Source organism: Octopus bimaculoides, chromosome 10, assembly GCF_046866305.1.
Source record: "Octopus bimaculoides isolate indiv1 chromosome 10, ASM4686630v1, whole genome shotgun sequence".
In the NCBI taxonomy this organism is placed as follows: domain Eukaryota; kingdom Metazoa; phylum Mollusca; class Cephalopoda; order Octopoda; family Octopodidae; genus Octopus; species Octopus bimaculoides.
In genome coordinates, this window is record NC_142937.1 from 31,173,975 (window position 1) to 31,197,356 (window position 23,382).

General features: G+C 38.5%; 6 protein-coding genes and 1 pseudogene across 7 annotated transcripts; 4 read left to right on the forward strand and 3 right to left on the reverse strand.

The window, feature by feature from the left end:
* The first annotated feature begins 111 nt into the window (after window positions 1–111).
* On the forward strand, window positions 112–1,126 carry LOC106868196 (histone H2B). The gene has a single exon (XM_014913359.3). The coding sequence runs from the start codon at window positions 170–172 to the stop codon at window positions 545–547; it is 378 nt and encodes a 125-aa protein (XP_014768845.1). The 5' UTR covers window positions 112–169; the 3' UTR covers window positions 548–1,126.
* A 5,252-nt stretch (window positions 1,127–6,378) lies between these two features.
* LOC128248921 (histone H4) lies at window positions 6,379–9,601 on the reverse strand. Its single transcript, XM_052971307.2, has 2 exons — window positions 9,220–9,601; window positions 6,379–8,696 (listed from the first exon to the last, which is right to left on the reverse strand). The coding sequence occupies exon 1, from the start codon at window positions 9,599–9,601 to the stop codon at window positions 9,290–9,292; it is 312 nt and encodes a 103-aa protein (XP_052827267.2). The 3' UTR covers window positions 6,379–8,696; window positions 9,220–9,289.
* Window positions 9,602–9,759: 158 nt separating this feature from the next.
* On the forward strand, window positions 9,760–12,586 carry LOC149133504 (histone H3-like). The gene is made up of 2 exons (XM_089358519.1): window positions 9,760–10,284; window positions 12,454–12,586. The coding sequence occupies exons 1-2, from the start codon at window positions 9,888–9,890 to the stop codon at window positions 12,474–12,476; spliced, it is 420 nt and encodes a 139-aa protein (XP_089214645.1). The 5' UTR covers window positions 9,760–9,887; the 3' UTR covers window positions 12,477–12,586.
* On the reverse strand, window positions 11,550–13,226 carry LOC149133505 (histone H2B, gonadal pseudogene; annotated as a pseudogene). Its single transcript, XR_016243377.1, has one exon. The product of XR_016243377.1 is annotated as a histone H2B, gonadal pseudogene (transcript).
* On the forward strand, window positions 13,213–13,861 carry LOC149133506 (histone H2A-like). The gene has a single exon (XM_089358521.1). The coding sequence runs from the start codon at window positions 13,234–13,236 to the stop codon at window positions 13,609–13,611; it is 378 nt and encodes a 125-aa protein (XP_089214647.1). The 5' UTR covers window positions 13,213–13,233; the 3' UTR covers window positions 13,612–13,861.
* Window positions 13,862–21,410: 7,549 nt separating this feature from the next.
* LOC149133507 (histone H4) lies at window positions 21,411–22,098 on the reverse strand. The gene has a single exon (XM_089358523.1). The coding sequence runs from the start codon at window positions 21,939–21,941 to the stop codon at window positions 21,630–21,632; it is 312 nt and encodes a 103-aa protein (XP_089214649.1). The 5' UTR covers window positions 21,942–22,098; the 3' UTR covers window positions 21,411–21,629.
* On the forward strand, window positions 22,099–23,325 carry LOC106868203 (histone H3). The gene has a single exon (XM_014913365.3). It carries the CDS (start codon window positions 22,233–22,235, stop codon window positions 22,641–22,643), a length of 411 nt encoding a protein of 136 aa, XP_014768851.2. The 5' UTR covers window positions 22,099–22,232; the 3' UTR covers window positions 22,644–23,325.
* Window positions 23,326–23,382: the final 57 nt, after the last annotated feature.

Genomic DNA, 23,382 nt, shown 5'->3' on the forward strand with positions numbered 1-23,382 from the left:
TAACCAATTAAATTGAGAGCTACAATCGGTCACATGATATCATTTAGTGGTGTAAGACGTTTAGCCAATAAAATTACTTTGTAAGAGTAGACTCGTCTGGAGCCTACCATAGTTTATATAAATACTGAGAGAAAGCTGTTGACATTGTAACATTCAATATACAACTGCAATGCCACCAGCTCCTGCTGCACCTTCTAAGGGGGCCAAGAAGGCTTCCAAGGCCAAATCTTCTCGAGCTTCGGGTGATAAGAAACGTAAGAGAAGGAGGAAGGAAAGTTATTCCATCTACATCTACAAAGTAATGAAACAAGTCCACCCCGACACTGGTATTTCCAGCAAAGCTATGTCTATCATGAACAGTTTTGTCAACGATTTGTTCGAAAGAATAGCTTCTGAAGCCAGCCGTTTGGCTCACTACAACAAACGTTCAACCATCAGTAGCCGTGAGGTCCAGACTGCTGTCCGTCTGCTTCTCCCTGGCGAGTTGGCCAAACACGCCGTCTCTGAAGGTACCAAGGCTGTCACCAAATACACCAGCAGCAAGTAGATAAAACTATTCTACTGTTAATGTCTTTGACAACGGCCCTTTTCAGGGCCATTTAACATTTCAAAGTTAGTCGACTTGGTCTAATTATCATTTATATGAGCTAAGCAAAGTCCGAAAAATTTTAAAGCTATTTGAACATTCATCTATATTTATCTTTTTTTTTTTCCATTCCTGAAATGTAAAATATTTGAAATCAATAATCATAACACTTTATTCATCTACAATGAATTCAGATCATTTTAAATGTTTATCTTTAACGTTGTAATAAAAAACTAAATCTATCATTAGAGCGTTTTCTTTATTTGCTGGCCTTTCACGTTCTAAGTTCAAATCCAGCTGTGTTCGACTTTGCTATTCATACTTCTGGGTCGATATAATGAACTGCTCTATCCTAAATTTTTCATCTCGAATACTTTTTTTTATGCATAAACTGAATCTTGACTGAAAAAACAAATATTTTTTTATTGATGTGATAAACTCGATGTATTTGTACAAAGACACTCCCACCTTGTGAAAAGTTGGAATAGCGATGTGGATAAAAAATAAAATTGGAGGTATTTATCTCCTATTTTAACTTAATATTTTTGTTAAGTTTTCATTTCTATAAAGCATTTTCAACCACCAGTTCCCTCAACCCGCTGCATTAATGAAGAAATGTCTAGCAACATCACGCCGGAATACAGACGACAGTGGAATAATTACACTTTCATTTTACTAATTCGCTAACCTTAATTCTTATACCTTAAAGTTTTACTTTATACTGGCAAAATTCTAGAACTGTTAATATAGAAATCGCGTATTTTTCCGAGGTTTGTATTTTTTTTCCAATTGAATCTGGGATACTATGTGCCCTCCATCCAATCTGTTTCTTAACTCTGACAGCTGGGGGGGGGGGTTTTCCCCCAATTTTCGGTTGAGTTTCGGATCAGGACACCCCAAGAATTTGGATTTTTCTCCGGTTTGACGAATTTTTTCATCTTTATATGAGAATTTTAACTCCATCCTCTTCTGGGTCAATTTTTTGGCACTACATACTTAAAACCATTAAAATTTTCAAACGAAAAGGTCTGATTTAAGGGAGATTTAGATGTTGTTTCTAGCACATCCCACGACCACGTCCTCGTTTCTTTGTTACTCTCACATGTATTGATGTTTTTCAATATTATGCCTTAAATTAACTCCTTGAGTATTTCGACTCCTACCCCAACACCGTTTTTTCTCCAAATATTCCAGACATTCAAGTGACTTCGCAGCTCTTCTTCCAAAACCACCAACATACGAGAGTTGAGCTCTTGACATGCTAGGAATAGCTAAATCTCACTCAAATTGTTCTGTCTTAAGATATTCCTGATAATGTAATCTAAATCGCAGAGAACCTGAAAAAGTCAGTTTGAAGGCGACTTGGTGCTAAATAACTAAAAGCAGAACAATATACTAATTTTTCCTTTTTTGGGAGATGTGATAAAAAAAAATATGCAGAACTGTCTTCACAGCATCAAAATAAGATAAATGTCGATTGCATTTTATCAAATCCAAATAAGATTCTGAGTACAACTTGTAATGTTCCTAGTGACAAATTTGATATTAGCTGTAAAAATAAAGCCTAAAATGAAGCTATGAATGCCTCCAACCTGTCTGAGAAGAGGATCTCCAATAAAGGACTGACTTGGAGAATGACAACCTATCAAACATGAAAGTTCTTTAAAGGTGATTTGGCAATATCTGGCAGTTCCAACTTTTGAGTTTAAAACCTGCTGAAGTCAACTAAATTTTAATATTTTTACAGGAAGGAAAAAATATAAGCATTAAAAGTAAAAGATTGAATTGTTAAACAGAACGAAACCCCACCAAAGTAAAAACACAACGTGGGGGGTGGGGTGGAAGGTGAGAGCAATGGGTTCTACATACTGGAACAATGGGTGTGTTTAAGGGTTAATAAACCTACCACTCCCAAGGTCTTGGCAGAGTAAGAATTTCAGACCAGATGCCTTGCAGTATTTGCTCTGGCGCTTTGTGTTCTGAATTGAAATTCTTACTCTGCCAAGACCTTGGGAGTGGTAGGTTTATTAACCCTTAAACACACCCATTGTTCCAGTATGTAGAACCCATTGCTCTCACCTTCCACCCCACCCCCCACGTTGTGTTTTTACTTTGGTGGGGTTTCGTTCTGTTTAACAATTCAATCTTTTACTTTTAATGCTTATATTTTTTCCTTCCTGTAAAAATATTAGACTAATTGCCCAGCTTAACACTTGTCTGGCACCTTGGATACTTCTAGCAGAGTCCTCTCAGTTGCAAGTGGTTCTAGTATGAGACTGCCTTCCATCCCACCAGTCTTGGAAGCTCTAACAGGTGAAGGGGCTATTACCTTTCCTCTTGACTAAAAAACAAAAGATACTTTCTTGGAGTCAAAGTTTGCAGTAGAGAGGTAAGCTTATGAATAATCCAAAGAATTTGTATTTATTACTAAAATCACAAAAGTAAACTTTTTACACTATAACATGATGGAAAACATTGAAATGAAAAGTCCAGTCGAACATGTTTGTTGCTGCTACAGTTTTATTGGCATATCATGGCTAGTTTTCTGTATTGAGAAAAATATTACAATTTGGGATAAAATTTTGGCTGCAAAACTGTATCAGACTTTGAAGCATAATCAGTTCTGGTTGAATGGTAGAGTATAAAACTGCAAATATGTACAAGACTTTTTGGCAAAGAATGTGAGAAAACTAAGGCAGATATTCTAATGCTGCTGTATTAAAACACATTAAGTGTATCACAGTGTTTCCCAGTATTTCTGACATATACTCTCATTTATGGAAGGGACCACAGGGTGAAGATTACAGATACTAGATTTGAATGAAAATGTCTAAGACAAGGGTAGAGTTATAGAGAAAATGGTTGTTGAAAACAGTCCGATACTCTTATATTATTTAAGCCACATAATGCATTAAGATTTACTTTGACAACATTGGTTGGATCATCATCATTTTATGTCTGTTTTCCATGCTAGCATGGGTTGGACGGTTTGACTGGGGTCTGGAAAACCAGGAGGTTGCACATCTGGCAGAGTTTCTACAGCTGGATGCCCTTCCTAATGCCAACCACACTTTATTTGCCGGGTCTTCTCAGTCACATCATATCTCCAGCTCCAGAGGTCTCGGTCTTTTGTCATTGCCTCTGTGAGGCCCAACATTTGAAGGTCATGCTTCACTGCATCCCATGTCTTCCTGGGTGTCCCTCTACCCTGGATTCTTTCCACTGTTTGGGAGTGGCACTTCTTCACACAGCTCTCCTCATCCATCCGTAGTACATGACCATACCAACGCAAACATCTCTCTCTTGCACGCCACATCTGATCCTTCTTATGTCCAACATTTCTCTCAGGGTGCTTACACAATGGTGAAAATATTTTGTTCAAAGTAAACTATATCAGCTAAAAGGACAACAGTTAATCCTTTTGCATTCAGATTACTTTGTCAAATGTAAAGCTTATTTTATTCCCATTGTTTTGAATTAATTATCCATCTCATAGCTTCAAAATTTCAATAATGGGGTATTACATTGCAGGATAGGTATGGAAAACTGGATCTGACAACGTTGAACATAAAATAGATTTATTTGGCTGAATATGGCCAGTTTAAATGTTAAAAGAATTTTAATTTGTGATAGTTGATAATTGTGAATGTTATGCTTAGTTGGAAATGGTTTAGCTGACTGTCCTTCCTCTCATCAACTCAATTGTTTCCAAGCAGAGTAACATTTTCTCATGGCAAAGAATGTTTTCTTTTTTTTTCAGAATATCGGAAATGAATGACACTAACTGTATCATCATCATCGTTTAATGTCCGCTTTCCATGCATGGGTTGGACGATTTGACTGAGGACTGGTGAAACCGGATGGCAACACCAGACTCCAATCTGATTTGGCAGAGTTTCTACAGCTGGATGCCCTTCCTAACGCCAACCACTCAGAGTGTAGTGGGTGCTTTTACGTGTCACCCGCACGAAGGCCAGTTAGGCGGTACTGGCACCGGCCATGCTCAATCATCTCACTTGCACACCACAACTGATGCTTCTTAGGTCTAACTTTTCTCTCAAGGCACTTACACTCTGTCGGGTATGCACACTGACATTACACATCCAGCGGAGCATACTGGCTTCATTCCTTGCGAGCTTACGCATGTCCTCAGCAGTCACAGCCGATGTTTCACTGCCATGTAGCATGGCTGTTCGTACACATGCGTCATACAGTCTGCCTTTTACTCTGAGTGAGAGTCCCTTTGTCGCCAGCAGAGGTAAGAGCTTTCTGAACTTTGCCCAGGCTATTCTTATTCTAGCAGCTACACTTTCAGCACACCCACCCCCACTACTAACTTGGTCACCCAGATAGCGGAAGTTATCAACTACCTCTAGTTTTTCTCCCTGGAATGAGACTGAAGTTGTTTCCTGTTTGTTTACAGTGTTTATTGCACCTGAACATCTGCCACGTACAAAAACTAACTTTATGGTTAACCTGCCTTTGATATTGCTGCACCTCTTATGTGTCCGTAGCTTGCACTGGGTACATCTTATAGAGTTACTACCAACCCCTTTTCTACATACTGAGCAGGGCCATCTACCTGAAGGGGTTTGTGTTTTATCTACCTTCCTACTTATTAGGATTTTGGTTTTAGCTAGGTTGACTCTAAGGCCCTTCGATTCTAGTCCTTGCTTCCACACCTGAAACTTCTCGTCTAGTTCTGATAGTGACTCTGCAATTAGTGCAAGGTCATCAGCATAGAGGAGCTCCCAGAGGCAACCTGACTTGAATTCCTCTGTGATCGCCTGGAGGATAAATAGGAGGGGGCTGAGGACGGAACCTTGGTGGACCCCTACCTCTACCCGGAATTCATTACTGTATTCCTCATTGACTACCAGATAAGGGATCGGGGGACCCTGTCAAAGGCTTTCTCCATGTCAACGAAAGCCAGGTACAGAGGTTTATCCTTAGCTAGGTATTTCTCCTGCAGCTGTCTTACTAGAAATATGGCATCAGTGGTGCTTTTACCTGGCACGAACCCAAACTGCATCTCATCTAAATTGATTCGCTCCCTAATTAGTTGGGCTATGACCCTCTCCATAACTTTCATAACCTGATCTAACAGCTTAATGCCTCTGTAATTATTTGTATCTAAAGCGTCACCTTTACCTTTGTAGCAGTTGACTATGGTGCTGCTACACCAGTCATTGGGTAGGACTCCTTCGTGTATCACTTGGTTCGTAATATGGGTGACTAGGCTATAGCCAACACTGCCAGATATTTTGAGCATCTCTGCAGTGATTCCTGATGGGCCGGGGGCTTTCCCTGTCTTCATACTCTTAATTGCTTTATCTACCATGGTACTGTCAACTCAGATAGCTGGTCCTTCTGTTGGGTCGACATACAGCAGACTCTCTTTCTCCCATTCATTCTCTTTATTAAGCAATCTATCGTAGTGGCATCTCCAGACCTCTTTCTTTGCAGCCTCATTTAGTGCAAGCATACCATCATCCATGCGAACACATTTCTCTCCTACGACATCACTATTCTCTCTCCGACACTGTCTTGCAACACGAAATACCTCAAGTCTTTGGTCCTCACGGCGCAGAACATTGGCAAATCTTTTCTTATCTGCTTCCTCTCTGGCTAAATAAACCTGTCGCCTAGCTTCCCTTTTGGCACATTGGTACAATTCCCTGCTACCACCGTTCTTCCAGCCCTTCCAAGCCTGTTTCTTTTGTCTAATAGCCCTGTCTACCTCCTTGTTCCACCACCACGTTACTCTGGGTCGAGAGGGAACTTTACACCAGCCACATATCTGGTCGGTGACTCAACAGGTTGTCCCGCAGAAATCTCCAATTGTATGACAGTGAAATATATACACGACAGGCTCCTTTCAGTTGTGTATCAAACCTAGACACAAGCGTTTTTTGGTTGGCCTGGGTCTAAGGAAGGCACTTGTCTAATGTGCTATGCAGTGGAACTGAACCTGAAAGAGAGCCTCTTACTTAAAAGACAGCCTGATCTTTGAAAAGGAGTTTCCATAAAATTTCATGTAACAAATGCTACAGCACTTCGAAAATTCTTTGATGTCCCAAAAGCTATTCATTTAGAGTATATTAATTTAAAGGAACTAACATTAAAAGTAGAGAGTGTAGAAGCAATTATGAAACACCCGAGATAATATGAAGATAGCCATAATTGAAGAATGTTATCTTTTGATACCAACGCACTTGAGGCCACTCTTGGCTTTGAAAACCTTTCGAAATTTCATGCTAATTTGTTCCAATCAACATTTTACTAAATTCTTCATTTTCAAATTGAAAATGATGGCATTGTATTTCAACAAGAGGAAGGTGAATGCTGATGTCTTATCTATTCCATACAGAAGGAATTCCTTTTGTAAGAACCCCCAGTTTGTAGAAACAAGAGTGAAAAAAAGCATGCAGTTCAGCGGGTCGGGTATTCAGCTCGCGATTGTGAGTTTGATACGTGATGGCGTATCCACTCAGCTGGCAATAGTGAGTTGTACCTGTAATTAAAAAGGCTAGCCTTGAGACAGTCTGTGTTATGGTGAATCTCCCTGGTCTGTGGAGTGCTCAGCCACTTGCACGCTAATATTACGAGCAGGCTGTTCCGTTGATCGGATCAACTGGAACGCTCGTCGTCGTAACCGACACAGTGCCAGTTAGTTTTTGTATTTAAGAAACAAAAGAATTTAACTGCAAATTGACTCAAAGTGAATTCCAAATCTGACTACTTCTCATAAGTTAACATATTTGGATGACCCTAACTCCTGGAGATGGAAAATAACCAGCAGAAGTATAAAGATCTAAAACTATTCATCCAGTTTTCAATGAGCCAAATTGTAAAAATGCAGAATAATGAATCCTTGAATAAGAAAAGTGGTTTGGAGAAAAATGATTAAACAGCTAGGTTCTTTGGTTTTAGATAAGTGAAAGGGAGAGTAACATGGAGTATTTTAAACATAAGCGCAACTTCAGTAAACCTTTTTGACTTGTAACAGCTTCGATTTTATAAGAAACTTTGAAAAGCCATATATATGGTACTCTTATGTTGATGTATACAAGCTCTTCGTTTTGGCAGATGGTCATACTACCTTCCTCCCATGTGCCCAGCCTAATCTCATTCATGAGATAATCTGATGGTTAGCAGGTTTAAAACTGGTTTACTTGTTCACTAACATGGATAGGTATTACGTTAAACTGCTCAACCAAATCTATTTGAATCGTTTTACTTTTAACATTTGGTGATGTGCCATGTATTCACCACATCAACCATTGAAATATGAAATCAACTTTAATCCAATCTAATAAACTAACCAGCAGGTCTGTTGCTTTTATTTAATTCACGGCGAATTAAAAAGAGTTAAATTAACCCATTAAGTCCCAGAGTACTTATGTGATATAGCTTATTTAATGTTCTCATTTAGTGTCCTATTTATAAGACAGTGGGACTTCATGGGTTAAAATTTAAAGTTAAAAGAAATCGGAAAATTGAAGATAAAACATTCAAGTATATTAACCAAAAAGAGAAAGTTAGACTGTATTTAAAGTCAATAAAAATATATATTGTATGGGGTGGAGTGGGGGGTGCAGCCATATAGTAGGAAGTTTACTTCGCAACCATGGTTCTAGGTTCAAACCATCAGCACAGCACATTAACCAATGTCCTGGAAGAAGGTGGATGACGGAATTAAAACCCACGAAGTCTGCCTAGTTACCTCCCTTTAATGGCTGATGCAACCAGAATGGATTTATTTCCTTGACGTTTAGTTTATTTGCCTCACATGAAATCCAATCGGGTTGATTAGGTAACTATTGGTAAATATATCCAATCACTTCAGTTTTAGACGGTTATCTTTACAAGTATTGTGTGTGCGTAAAAGAAATCCTCAACTGTTGACCCAGCTCTTTCACAATAATCTGACAGAAGAACCTGTTATCAGCTGAAAATATTGAACTGTCGGAATATACAAGAATCATCTGCAGCATGGACATGTTTGGCTCGGGTTGAACCAGCGAGAATCTATACAAATAACGTTGCTGTACGTTTTCGATAAGGAAGATTCAAACGTTAATGTTTAATGAGACATTCACGTCCGGACCTGCCAGAACAAGAGAAAAATTATTGATCATGCTCGAAAATTAAAAACCTATTACATCATATGATTCAATGTTTTTGCGGTCACTCTACCTGCTAGAAACAGCAGCCACATTTCGCATATTTTAACAGAAAACAGACCGGTTCACGTGTCGAAAGAGAAATCGGTGATCGTCACCGAGGAATGACATTCTTTTTCTAATTAATCATTTGAATGAACCTAATGTACAGCTAAAACAATTTACTGATTACCGGAAAACTGCATTTGTTAATAATAGGGTTCACAAAAAAAAAAAGAAATTATTCTAACGACGTACAAAAGTATACCACGCATTTTCACAACCCATAATCACATTTTGTACATAGCAAAAAACAATGGTTAAGGCGACTGAAGTTTATACAGAAAACCAGCCCATAAGACATTAAAAGGAAAGATAAAGAAATGTCATGAAAGATAAGGCCACCCTTCCGTTGAGGTTACAAAATAAAATAGAAATAAGCATATCGAAGAGGGTGAGGTGGCTTACATTAGGATATGAATGGCCCTGAAAAGGGCCGGGATTTGTCGCTAGTCACGACCACGAAGTTACTTCCAGTTTAACCTCCGAATCCGTACAGAGTTCTACCTTGTCTCTTGAGAGCATAGACCACATCCATAGCGGTGACAGTCTTCCTCTTGGCATGCTCGGTGTAGGTGACAGCATCACGAATGACGTTCTCCAAGAACACCTTCAACACACCACGGGTCTCTTCGTAGATCAAACCAGAGATACGTTTCACACCACCTCGACGAGCCAGACGACGGATAGCGGGTTTGGTAATACCCTGGATGTTATCTCTCAACACCTTCCTGTGACGCTTGGCGCCTCCTTTTCCTAAACCTTTGCCTCCTTTACCACGTCCAGACATATTTCCAAATATTCAGCAATACAAAACTGCAATGACGTGTGATTCTAGTCGCTAGTATATATACACAGTACGCAGACGTAGCAGAGAACACTACGACTTGGAGATCACGTGCCTAAATCAGCGAATCACAGCAAAGCATTCAGCAGCAGCTGTTGTTTGGCGCTTTCTCTTTGTGTTGTGAGAGCATGTGTGAAGATTTTAGCGCCTGTTGTATATAACACTTTAGCGCCCAGACCCGAGTGTATATAAAGCGTGCCAGTTGCCGGCGCTTATTACTGACATCAGTATGGCTCGTACAAAGCAGACAGCACGTAAATCTACCGGAGGAAAGGCTCCTCGTAAACAACTTGCCACTAAGGCTGCCAGGAAGAGTGCCCCGGCAACTGGTGGTGTGAAAAAACCCCATCGTTACAGGCCTGGTACCGTAGCTCTGCGAGAGATCAGACGTTATCAGAAATCCACTGAGCTTCTTATCAGAAAACTTCCCTTCCAGCGTCTTGTTCGTGAGATCGCTCAGGACTTCAAGACCGATCTTCGTTTCCAGAGCTCTGCCGTAATGGCTTTACAGGAGGCCAGCGAGGCTTACTTGGTCGGTCTTTTCGAGGATACCAACTTGTGCGCTATCCACGCTAAGAGAGTGACCATCATGCCCAAGGACATTCAGCTTGCTCGCCGTATCCGTGGTGAGAGAGCCTAAATTGAAAATAATGAAGCTCCTGCTTTAGCCCAACGGCCCTTTTCAGGGCCTCTAAATTTCTTCGTAAAGTTCTACTACACCCTCATCATAATGGTTGTTTCGTGTTCTCATCTTGTGAATTGAAACAATTTTGTTGTCTTCCTGAAGCTGGGCATTGACCCCCCCCCCCCCCTAAACATTTAATAATTGTTGCTCGTCTTATTTTTGTGGCTAATGTTAATCCCTCGTGTTTTGTATCTATTGGAACCGGTGATTAACCATTCAGCCAAATGTAAATTCTAAATGGGACTCGGCAACTTCAAACGCATACATGTACATAAACAAAACTGATTTTTGTAAACGTGTCCGACTCTTTTTTTTTTGTGTACGGAACCTGCAGCACAAAGGTCCACATGGACTATATGTAATCTGAACCTTTTCGCCCTTATTTTTTTTGTTTTTTTTTACGGAATCCCACGTTTTAGGCTATGGAGATTCCGATTCTGAAAATCTTTTCAAAATTTCGATCCCCCCCCCCCGGTTTTATATAGATCTACAGGGTAAACCTAACCCTAACACTAGTTTTGTGAGATTTGGCTGTTATTTCTAGCATGTAAATAGCCTGCTTGGTGGAAGGGCGGATTGAAATTTTTCAAACAATTTTTTTTCAGAATCGAAATCTCCATAGCCTAAAACGTGGGATTCCGTAAAAAAAATTAATAAATAAGGGGGGGGGGAAGGTTCAGATTACATATAGTCCGTCTCTACCGGAAACACTTCCTTTTGTGACCCACCCACTAGAAAACATACTCTAATTTTCGCCACTACTGTATGTATGATGGTTAGATGGGACGTTATGTACAAAATACACCCCTTATCAGTAAGCGACTGGGGGTACGTTTTTCACCGATTCTTCTCCCCATAAAAAAAAAAAAAAAACAGCCTGGTGGGTGTTAACAAGTATGTAGAAAACGAATATGAAAAAAAAGAAAAAATGCGCGCTGACGACCCTGGGGTGGGGAGGACTTTCCGAAAATTCACAAGATCTGATTTTTCCGTCATAACTTCCATTTTTTTTTTTTACGGAATCCCACCCCACGTTTTTGGTTATGGAGGGATTCTGAAAAAAGGTAATTTCAATTACCCCCACCCCTTCATTTTTCACTTTTTCCGGAATGTTTTTGCGAAATAAGATGATTACGATTCTAAAATTTCAATTTCTCAAAAAAAAAAATGTATACCCTCAGGCCATCACGCAGGCTATCCACATGCTAGAAATAACAGCCAAATCTCACAAAACTGCGATAACATGCTATTTCGGATTGACCTATGGACAGACATTAATGAGATGAAGGTGATAACAAAAGTACCGACGCCCGCCGACTGATAACCCCTCGAAAACATTGTTCGATAATAAATACAATTAATCATACAATCAATTATAAATCAAAAAAGAATTACAATGCTACTTTATTTCATAAATATTTGCCATAAAGGCATTACCAAGAGGGGATGAACAAGGACAAACATAAAAGCGGTGAAGTAGCTGTATCAATTAAATATTTACAATTTGAAATATACAATAATTTGATTATATTTACAATGTTCCACTAAAGCATTGCTCATTACAGATGCAATTTGTAATGGCTTTCCTGAAGGATAGGCATCCGACCACCAGGGTAGACCCCTTGCTTTTGCATTTGGCTTCTACTTACCTGGTGCCAAACACTCCTGCGCCTATATCTTATTCTTTTTTGAAAAATTGAAGTTTTACAAACCTTCGCAAAAAAATTCCGGAAAAATGAAGAATGGGGAGTAGGGGGTAATTGAAATTTTGAAAATTCTTTACAGAATCGGATCCTCCATAACCAAAAAGGTAAGTTATGACGAAAAATCATATCTTGTGAATTTCCGAAAGTCCCCCTCCCTCCACCCTAGGGTCGTCAGTGCGCGGTTTTCTGTTCCTGGGTGAAGATATTCAAGGAAAAACCCGGGACAAGAATTTACTGGGAAATGTTCAATTACGTATGCCTCGGTATATATATATAGAACTGTGTATATATGCACCATCTAGTTAGCGGCTGGGGTACACGAATAGGAAAAATGATTCATAGATGTGCTTGTCAGTCGTCGCTAGCCTATAAAGCCCCATTAATAATCTTTTTCCTACTTTCAGGACCTGTGGAGACTCGTACGTGAATAAAAATCGCAGACCAATAGAAAATCGAAAGTTTACAATCACGAAAATATAGGTGGCCCTTAAAAGGACCGTTTTTTTTTCTTTGAGAGAGCAAGATTTACTTGCTGCTGGTGTACTTGGTGACAGCCTTGGTACCTTCAGAGACGGCGTGTTTGGCCAACTCACCAGGTAGAAGCAGACGGACAGCAGTCTGCACCTCACGGCTACTGATGGTTGAACGTTTGTTGTAGTGAGCCAAACGGCTGGCTTCAGAAGCTATTCTTTCGAATAAATCGTTGACAAAACTGTTCATGATAGACATAGCTTTGCTGGAAATACCAGTGTCGGGATGGACTTGTTTCATTACTTTGTAGATGTAGATGGAATAACTTTCCTTCCTCTTCTTCTTGCGCTTCTTGTCTCCGGCGGGACGCGTAGCTTTCGCCTTCGAAGCCTTCTTGGCTCCTTTCGAAGCAGTTGCTGGTGCTGGTGGCATGATGTCACTGGCAGAGATTGACAATACAACCAACTCCACATCCACTCTATTTATAGCTGTCAAGTAGGCTCAGCAGAGGAACATTTTTTATAAATCCGCGCCCTTCATTTTCATTGGTGGAATTTGACGTGTGGTGTATCACGTGACAAAAGCCCGCTTAATTTCACCTGCTTAGTGCAAATCTCGGTTGCTGGAGCCTACTCGGCGGTATTTAAAGGCGAAAAACGCTTTTTATTTCAATTATTCGCCGTTCTGTTGCAAATTAGTATCGAACTCTGAAAATGTCTGGTCGTGGTAAAGGAGGTAAAGTGAAGGGAAAGAGCAAGACCCGTTCATCCCGTGCTGGGCTTCAGTTCCCTGTCGGTCGTATCCACCGTCTTCTGCGTAAGGGAAACTATGCCCAACGTGTTGGTGCCGGAGCCCCAGTCTACTTGGCTGCTGTTATGGAATATTTGGCTGCCGAAGTGTTGGAATTGGCAGGAAATGCTGCCAGAGACAACAAGAAATCCAGAATTATTCCCCGTCATTTACAGTTGGCCATCCGTAACGACGAAGAATTGAACAAACTTTTGTCTGGAGTGACCATCGCCCAGGGTGGTGTTCTTCCCAATATCCAGGCTGTTCTTCTGCCCAAGAAGACCCAGAAGCCTTCTAAGTAAGCGCTTTCGTTGATTGCGTTTGACTTAATCTAACGGCCCTTTTCAGGGCCCTCTACATCATAATTTTAGTCTACTTACCGTTTATTTTATTTGCGATTCGATTCTTCATAGCAAGACATGAAGCTTATGGTTATAACCTAGTGCTTCTTAACTATTTTATCCCTGGACGCCTTTGTTTACTTGACGGAGCCCCTCTTAACTAGTTTTACAGATCCTTTTATTTCCTTAACCGTGATTTGTAATATCTACACCTATCTTAAAAGCTGCCCACCCTGAGTGGGAGTGTCTGTAAACGGATCGCTGACTTGTTTTGGAGAATTTGTTGCAATTGCTTCCCCCAGAGTCATATCCCAATCATGATCATATTCATCGTAAAAATTCATACAGAAAATTTCGCCGAAAACCGTCGCAGTAATGAAGACAAATCCAAAATTTCATGATTGCAGGTTCGGATTCGGCCCGGAATGTTTATAATTTACTCACGGAGTTAGCCTTTAGATTATAAGAATTGTTATCATACAAAAGAATTTCTCGAAAAAGGTCACGTAAAAAGAAATCACCGTTTGGCTTTATCCAACGGCCTTTTTAGGGCCCCTTACTTTCTTCACATAGTCTTCTTGTCGATTTTATTTGCGATTTTTTAATGTGCGTGTATATATGAGAGAGTGTGAGTGAACGTATGTTCTCATGTATAAGTGGAACTCAGTCTCTTTCTCACAGACACGTATCCATTTCATATGCACGTTCGTATCTTGAACTTTCACTCTAAAGCAAAAGTAAATAAAAGAATTTTATGGGAATAAACAAAACATACGGATGACAGTTCGTTGACAACTTTGAAAGCTATAAAGAAACAGCCAAATTTTTAATTGTGTAAAATGTGTATTTTGTCAGTCTCTTTCCGAACTGCTAGGTTGCGGGAACGTAAACCATTTGTCAAGTGGGGAACACACGGGCGGACGTCAGGGATAGATCGCCCACATCAGTTGCAATTACTCTCTTTTGACGGGGATTTTCCAGATTTTTTTTTCACGGTGCCCTTCGAAATGATCTAAAGAGCATCTTTTTAACAAAGAAAAAGTCGACGAGTATTAAAAACACTTTTTCCCTCCCCGGATCGATTTTGGTGGCACTCTGCACCTTAAAAACTACAAGCCTTTTCGGTAAAAAAGAATTTGATTAAAGGGAGATTTGGCTGTAATTTCTAGCATATTATATACAGCTTTGGTTTCTTTTTTATCTCATTATGAAAAGTAAATCCATATATATATGTATGTATAATTATAACGGTAAAAAATCATATATTAATTAATATCGATTTATTACCAGGAAGCTAGCACATTTAAAGAATCAGATTCAGAAAAAATATCTGAGATCTTAGGGGATTAAAGTATATTTTTATATATAACGTTGACCACTAAAGTGGACATTTAATGTGCTAGAAATAGACCACATGTGTCTACTAAGACCTAAATTGTTCTCAAAACGAAATTCAGTGGAGTACCAAAACGTATGCAGGCAAGACAGTGAAAATTACAGAACAATTTAGGTCTTAGTGGTCAACGTTATATATAAAAAATATGTATATATATATATATATGTGTGTGTGTATGTGTATATATATATGTGTGTATATAAATATATATATATATGTGTGTATATAAATATATATATATATATATACCTATGTATATGTATGTATTATCAGGGGTATGAAAGGTATTGGTGTCAGGAAGATCCAAAAGGTATCGGGTAATTGCTAAGTGCTATGGATAATAGGCCATGGTTAAGTTCCAGGCTCGATAAGGATACAAGTGAGGAGTCCAACATGGGTCATGTATTAGCATGCATATATATATAAATTGACAGAATGAGATAAAATATACAAGGCAGTAAATTGATTTCATAACATTTATCAAGAAAATGACTTACAGCTGTTTCCGGGATATGTTATACGGTGCGATATAATGTTTGAGTATTAATTAGTATAGAGAAGATGTGAAATACAGAGGAAGTAAGAGAATGAATATAGAAGTGAGATACATAAGGATATTGTATTTGCAGTTCCATTATTCAAGTAGAATGGTGTATATAAAGTGGTAGAAAAATTGTTTTGGTGAAGAAATTTTCTTGTACCTGGTGTGTGAGTTCCAATGGTGGTTATATTTGGTCATTCCAAGCATAGAGCCTTGTAAAGTGTTGGTCGATCAAGGTTTTTTTTTTTTTTTGTGTGAATTAAAATATGTTGGTAGTGTTAATGTACAGAGAGAAAGGAGAGATGTGTATGATTAGAAAGAGGAGATAAATCAAATCAAAAACATGAAGAGAGAATGGGAAGAAAAAGAGAAGAAGCAAAAGGGAGGGAGACAAAAACAAATGAAGAGAGAATGGGAAGAAAAAGAGAAGAAGCAAAAGGGAGGGAGACAAAAACAAATGAAGAGAGAGGGAACGAAATGAGAGAGGGTGTGTTAGCTAATGGCCAGAATAAAGGGAGAGGTGAGGAGGGTGTTAGATAGTGGTCAGAATAAAGTGACAGGAGGAAGGGAGAGGTGAGGAGGGTGTTAGATAGTGGCCAGAATAAAGGGAGAGGAAAGCATTGGGTCGGTGGATTTCCAAGATATTGCCCCCATCACAGATCCTCCTCCATGTTTAACAACTGGAAGAAGGCAGTCTGGGTCAAATGCTTCTTTTGGCTGTCTCCACACGTATACTTGGCCGGTGGTCGGGAATAAGGTAAGGATGACTCGTCCAAGAAAATAACATTCTTCCACTACTCTAGGGACCAATTCTGTAGGTTTTTACTTCACTTTAAACGCTTTGCAACGTTTGTTTTTGAAAGTAGGGTTTTCTGATTGCAGCCCTCCCGTGAAATCCGGATTTGTGCAGCTCCCGGCGAACAGTTTTTGTGGAAACTGGGTTCTCGAGGTGGTCATTAAGCTTTGCAGTAATTTTGGGAGCTGTACTTTTGTGATCCTTTCTAACAATTTGCGTAAGAGTCCGACGGTCCCTATATGAAAATTTTGGTTTTCTTCCGGAGTTTTGTTTCGACAAGGAGGTTTATCCCTCTTTCTTTAAGGCTGTCATTACTTTCGAGACAGTACCTCTTGATACACCAAACATTTCGGCTGTTTTCGTTATGCTAGTGACTGCCATACGAGCACCTACAATTTGACCTTTTTGAAAGCTCGATAGATCTGTCATTTTAATGAATTATAATTGCCTTTTTCTGATGATATCTGAAAAGAAACAGCAATTTTAGCAAAACATATTAAGCAAAACTAATAATAAATATAAAAAAATAATAAATAAAAAGACGGTTTTATACGTATTTCAAAATTATGATGCTTTGATGCTAGGTGTTTCCATTATTTTGTTCAACCCCTGTGTATATAATTGTTAAAGAGGACAAACATTAAGGCAAGGCAAACATCTCAAGTCATATACAATATTATTATTATTATTGGAAAAAAATTCAGTCTTACAGCTGTTTTGGGGATATCCTCGAGTATGGGGATCAGTTACAGCACTTACCTAGCGTACTTAATCGTTTAGATCACCTGTGAATTAAACCCCCATACTCTGTATGTATGCATGTGTATATATATATATATATATATATATATATTGCTCATATAATAAATCAAAATAAGCAGCATGGATTTTGAAGATGATTGCAGTACGCACGTTTCATGCTACTCCATTTATTTAAGTAATGCGAGCATTACATTAAATGCAATATGTAGAGCAATCTTCAGCTGCACAAAAATGTAGACAATTACAGTAGAATAGACATATTATAATTGTGGCAACATTTAAAATCCAAGTGGGAAGAAGAATACATAAAAATCCATCTTGACATAGCCAAAGCTATCAGGCTAGTAACTAGTTCTAGGCAGAATTCTAACTGTCTCTGATTTTATTGCCTCTTATCTAGTAGTTATAGTATAAGGGGCAATCACTTCTAAGGAAAGGGAAGGTGTAAGCATTATACATGGATATGGTTATAAAGGTTTCTCTGGTCAGAGTGGCAACACTATTATAGGTTGGGGTTTTTCTACTGCTATCATAATGTTGAGGAATTAAACCTTAAGCATTTAGGTCAACAGGGCTTTTTCTTTAGTCTGAATAAAGCATCAGTATTGTTTTACAGATATCAATATTAGTTTAAATAATATTTTAATAATAAGAAGTATGTTAATAATAAAAATGTAATGTAATTAGTTTATACAAAAATCTTGAAGTAATGTCAATTTTGAATTCAAAGGCTATAGATAAGGTGTAAAGTCTAAGAATATTATATATATTGGGCCCAGGAAAACTATTTTGAATTATTTTAAAAATGATTTTAAAATTTAAGCTGATATATATAATAATACTATTTTGAAGACACATAAAAGGTAAGCTTTATTTTTATAATGTAAAGAAGAATTAGTATAGGATTTATATAGTTTATAATAATGGGTATATATCGCTTATATATAAGCGATATTTTCCACTAACAAGTAATCTATTCATAAAAAATGCATCTTAATTTGGAGTTAATCTTAATCAATTCATCTGAGTACTTGTAATCTCACTGTGAACCACCTATTTGTTTTAATCCCTTACTCAGTGTATCTTGGCATGATTTGCACAGGTCCAATCGCAATGGTTACCTGATGGTTAATAAGTTAAAATCTATTGAATCATTTCATTTATAATATTTAAATTCACCATATCAACCCTCGAAACATTAAACTCAGTTGCGTTAAACATTTTACCAAATCAATATATACTTATATATTATATTTCGAGATGGTCATTTTTATTTATTTATTTATTTTGCCAAATAAACACACGCACTATATATTTGTTCTTCAATCGTTTATTACTGTTCTTTTTTAATTTTAATTCCATTGTCCGGAAATCTTTCGCCACACATTTGTGACCTCTTCTGCAACTTTTAGTTTTCGTGTGTGCTCTTGCTGCACTTACTCCAACGACAAAGTACCTGCGTATGTCTGCTGCTCTTAGTTAATACCACGGAGAAACTCGGAAACATTTTCAGCATCCAAGGATTAAATTAAAATAAAATGGAAAACTGAGGATTAAAGCTAATTAAATGAGCTGAGAGTATATTAGACTATTTGAAGTCATAAATATATTTTCTAGGTGTGAGGGTTTACATAGCTGTGTAGTAAAAAACTTACTTCCCAACTGTAGTTCCAGATTCAAATGCGGAATAGGCTGACGTGAGGCGGGACTTGGTGATTGCAAAGCAAACTTATGTTTTCCCATGAAATTAGATTTCATCGTCGGCTCAATAACGGTAGAGGGGAGATAACTCAGAAGTAAAACCTAACGTTTTAATGGCTGACATTCTGGAATACCAAAAAATATTTGTCTGCTTTGATAATTTTATGAATTTGAGGCCTTGTTCTGTTCTAAAATATTGATGGATTTAAACAATGAACAGATAGCTAAAGCTTTATAGCAGATTATAATCATTACAAAAACTGCAGTAATAATATCTTTCTTCCAGTTGGTTGTGAATCTTCCTCTCGTCCTAGTCAAAGTGGATCGAGCAGACGCCTGGTCAAGTGTTGTTCCATCCAGTCTTTTCATGACTATTTAGGGATATATTTTATTATACTGTATCCTTTCCTTTTCATGACGGGAGAATGTGGTTCACAGTTGATTTGGCAGTTTTTTAGCAGGCCGAGAGAACATATACAGATTATCCCTCCAATCGCCAACTATAATTATTTTGCAATCTATAGCTGTACCATTTTTATTTCTTCTGAACAGATTAATTCACTAGAAACATTACTCATTATTTCTAAAATGGTCTCTCATTTACAAAATCGTGATTATACCAACACTAAAAATATTTTTTCTCGTCGGACTTTTGAATGTAATATTTAACTTGTTGGAGTTTGTCGCTAATATGATGTAGATGCAGAAAGAGTTCCCAGATCCGTATCTTTGTGCGCAATTTTCCAAGTCTAGTGGTTTTTCTGTTAGAATAGGGATTAGGGTTTACTTCAATATTAGATCATTATTGCGTTGAAGCGCTGACATTGATATCAGCAAATCATTTAACTGTCAAACATGGAAAGTATCAACATTTCTCGCATATAAACTTCGTTCAACTCTGCTCTCAGTAATATCGCCCACATACCCTTCCTCTTCTACACTAATGACTTGTTTGACCAAGAATTTTGATGACTTTATTTCAGCGATGTGCTCGTAGATATCTCCGAGGAGCAGAGACTTGGACTAACAGTACAAGATGCGAGGAGACCGCACTTGTAGAGTAAATGTTGGAGTGTGTCGTTATGTCATGTGCCTCTTTGTAGTTCAAAGGAGTAGCATTCATTTGAACGGAGTTTCGAATCAGCGCGATCACGTTAGTTCGATTTTCTCGAGCATTTTTCAATTTCTTTATTTTCACGACTGCCTTCAAAATAATAGCGGGACATCTTATGAAAAAATTTTTTGAACATTCATGTTTCACATATACCCCTCCGGACCGATTTTGGCCAATATTTTTGCACGAAGCACTTCTTCCCGAAACAAGCGAGTCCGTGTAAATGTAAGAAAAAAACATTTATTGGCACTGTCATGGTATAAGCTGTCAGAAGTGAAAGTAGAAAAATCTGACAAGGAACGTTACTGCTGGTTTGAGTTGATTCTTTGGCTACTGACAGCTAATACTATGGACTGTCCGGAGCTAGCTGTCTGTCTGTCTCTCTCTCTATCTACCATTCGAAAGTTATTGGAACAAATTTGACACCTATATCCATGCGTTTGAAAACACACAGAGTATAAGGGTACTACTAAAGCAGAGTGGTCCCGAACGCGCAGTCGCGCTAGCTAGTCATGAGTGGTCGATCCTATTATTTTTAAACTTCAAACTTCATTTGTTTTCTATTTTGATAAATTCTCTCTGTTGAAAATAATATTTTTATATTAAATTTGCGTTTTCTAATTTGATAAATTCTACGGACACAAACAGAGGTGAACGAGTGATAGATAGATATATATATATAGAGAGAGAGAGAGACAGACAGATAGATAGCTCCGGCTAGTCAGTAGTCAAAGAATCAACTCAAACCAGGAGTAACGTTCCTTGTCAGTTCTACTTTCAATTCTGACAGCTAATACCATGACAGTGCCCATTTATTTACTAACAAACGTATGCTACTATTCGTTAACATGTCCTAAGCATGGAGCAGAAAGATCGTGGCTCCGGTTAATAAAGTTGATTTCATAATTAAACCTGAAGTCACGTACCCCAACCCCAAACGGGGTAACCCTTCAACTGGTGTATTGAAGTAAAAAAAATACGGCTAATATAAAGACCTTCACTCGGGAACAAAATAACCAGCCTGGGATGTTAACAAGTATATGGAAAGCGAATATGAAAAAAAAAAAAAAGCGCCGTCGTAACTTTGGGTAAAATGGCTATATTGATATATTTTGGTTATGGAGGATATGATTCTGAAAAAAATTTTCAAAAATCGCATTTTTAAAATATCAGTTTCCACCACCGGAAATATTCTTTTATTTTGCGAAATACGTAAAAAAAAATACGAATATTATAATTCTGAAAAAAATATGTAAAATCTCAACAAGAAAAAAAATATATACCCTCAAGCTGGCCATCCACATGCTAAAAATAACAGCCAAATCTCAAACAATGAAAATGAAAATATACAAGACCCTCAAGCCGGCCATCCACATGCTAAAAATAACAGCCAAATCTCAAACAATGAAATTGAAAATATACAAGACCCTCAAGCCGGCCATCCACATGCTAAAAATAACAGCCAAATCTCAAACAATGAAATTGAAAATATACAAGATAGATTTTAAAATGTTGCAAGCAGTATCTGCCAAACAAGAAAAGAAAAAAAATGAGAAACTCCAAGCATATCGAAGAGGGCGAAGTGGCTTACATTAGGATATGAATGGCCCTGAAAAGGGCCGGGATTTGTCGCTAGTCACGACCACGAAGTTACAAAGTCACTTCCAGTTTAACCTCCGAATCCGTACAGAGTTCTACCTTGTCTCTTGAGAGCATAGACCACATCCATAGCGGTGACAGTCTTCCTCTTGGCATGCTCGGTGTAGGTGACAGCATCACGAATGACGTTCTCCAAGAACACCTTCAACACACCACGGGTCTCTTCGTAGATCAAACCAGAGATACGTTTCACACCACCTCGACGAGCCAGACGACGGATAGCGGGTTTGGTAATACCCTGGATGTTATCTCTCAACACCTTCCTGTGACGCTTGGCGCCTCCTTTTCCTAAACCTTTGCCTCCTTTACCACGTCCAGACATATTTCTAAATATTCAGCAATACAAAACTGCAATGACGTGTGATTCTAGTCGCTAGTATATATACACAGTACGCAGACGTAGCAGAGAACACTTCGACTTGGAGATCACGTGTCTAAATCAGCGAATCAAAACAAAGCGTTCAGCAGCAGCTGTTGTTTGGCGCTTTCTCTTTGTGTTGTGAGAGCATGTGTGAAGATTTTAGCGCTTGTTGTATATAACACTTTAGCGCCCAGACCGGAGTGTATATAAAGCGTGCCAATTTTCGGCGCTTATTATTGTATTGACATCAGAATGGCTCGTACAAAGCAGACAGCACGTAAATCTACCGGAGGAAAGGCTCCTCGTAAACAACTTGCCACTAAGGCTGCCAGGAAGAGTGCCCCAGCAACTGGCGGTGTGAAAAAACCCCATCGTTACAGGCCTGGTACCGTAGCTCTGCGAGAGATCAGACGTTACCAGAAATCCACTGAACTTCTTATCAGAAAACTTCCCTTCCAACGTCTTGTTCGTGAGATCGCTCAGGACTTCAAGACCGATCTTCGTTTCCAGAGCTCTGCCGTAATGGCTTTACAGGAGGCCAGCGAGGCTTACTTGGTCGGTCTTTTCGAGGATACCAACTTGTGCGCTATCCACGCTAAGAGAGTGACCATCATGCCCAAGGACATTCAGCTTGCTCGCCGTATCCGTGGTGAGAGAGCCTAAACTGAAAATAATGAAGCTACTGCTTTAGTCCAACGGCCCTTTTCAGGGCCTCTAAATTTTTTCGTAAAGTTCTACTTAAACCCTCATGTAAAGGACAAATTGTTTTTGTTTTGACTAACCGACAGTCATAGAAAGATACTTTTTAAGGAAATTTATTTTTTCAGTCTGAACGATTCTAATTTAAGCACCGTTTATCATTTTCTCGGAAAATTCATACGTTTACAGCATAATTGTGATTGTTCGTTCAATTCCGTGGACATGTAGAAGACGACATTAGCTTTGAAGTGAGAAACTGACGTGTGTGTGCGCCGTGTTCAGCTGTATGTGTTTCTAGTCACGTACCATATCTTACACGTACATAAAATGCATATGCATACATTTTTATATACTTTGTATAAGTGGCTAGGCTAGGGCTTAGTTCTTACCTGCTTCAGGAAAACGAAAATGTTACTTTTTTAATTGTGGTAGTTTTGGCCAATCGAAAGCCATAGATACCTGTTTCTAATAGTAACAAGTCAAATATGATTGAAGCAAAACGTTTTGGTGAATAAATAAATAAAAAGAAAAGTTGAAAATATCACCACCACTTCGATTGCTACAGGCAGTCTTTTCTAACTTATCTATCTATTATTCCTTTTCACCTGCTCTTGCCATTGCATTTTTTTTTATAAAGCCCTTGTAATATTTCCAAAATAGCAGTATTCGTCCACTACAATAAGAGCAATCGTTCGAGTTTCTC

Excerpts from the sequence above, each read along its gene's own strand:
- LOC106868203 (XM_014913365.3), top strand. The coding sequence starts at position 22,233 with ATGGCTCGTACAAAGCAGACAGCACGTAAATCTACCGGAGGAAAGGCT.
- LOC128248921 (XM_052971307.2), bottom strand. The coding sequence starts at position 9,601 with ATGTCTGGACGTGGTAAAGGAGGCAAAGGTTTAGGAAAAGGAGGCGCC.
- LOC106868196 (XM_014913359.3), top strand. The coding sequence starts at position 170 with ATGCCACCAGCTCCTGCTGCACCTTCTAAGGGGGCCAAGAAGGCTTCC.
- LOC149133507 (XM_089358523.1), bottom strand. The coding sequence starts at position 21,941 with ATGTCTGGACGTGGTAAAGGAGGCAAAGGTTTAGGAAAAGGAGGCGCC.
- LOC149133506 (XM_089358521.1), top strand. The coding sequence starts at position 13,234 with ATGTCTGGTCGTGGTAAAGGAGGTAAAGTGAAGGGAAAGAGCAAGACC.
- LOC149133504 (XM_089358519.1), top strand. The coding sequence starts at position 9,888 with ATGGCTCGTACAAAGCAGACAGCACGTAAATCTACCGGAGGAAAGGCT. Across the intron at positions 10,285-12,453 it reads GCTTGCTCGCCGTATCCGTG|GACCTGTGGAGACTCGTACG; the intron begins GTGAGAGAGCCT and ends TCCTACTTTCAG.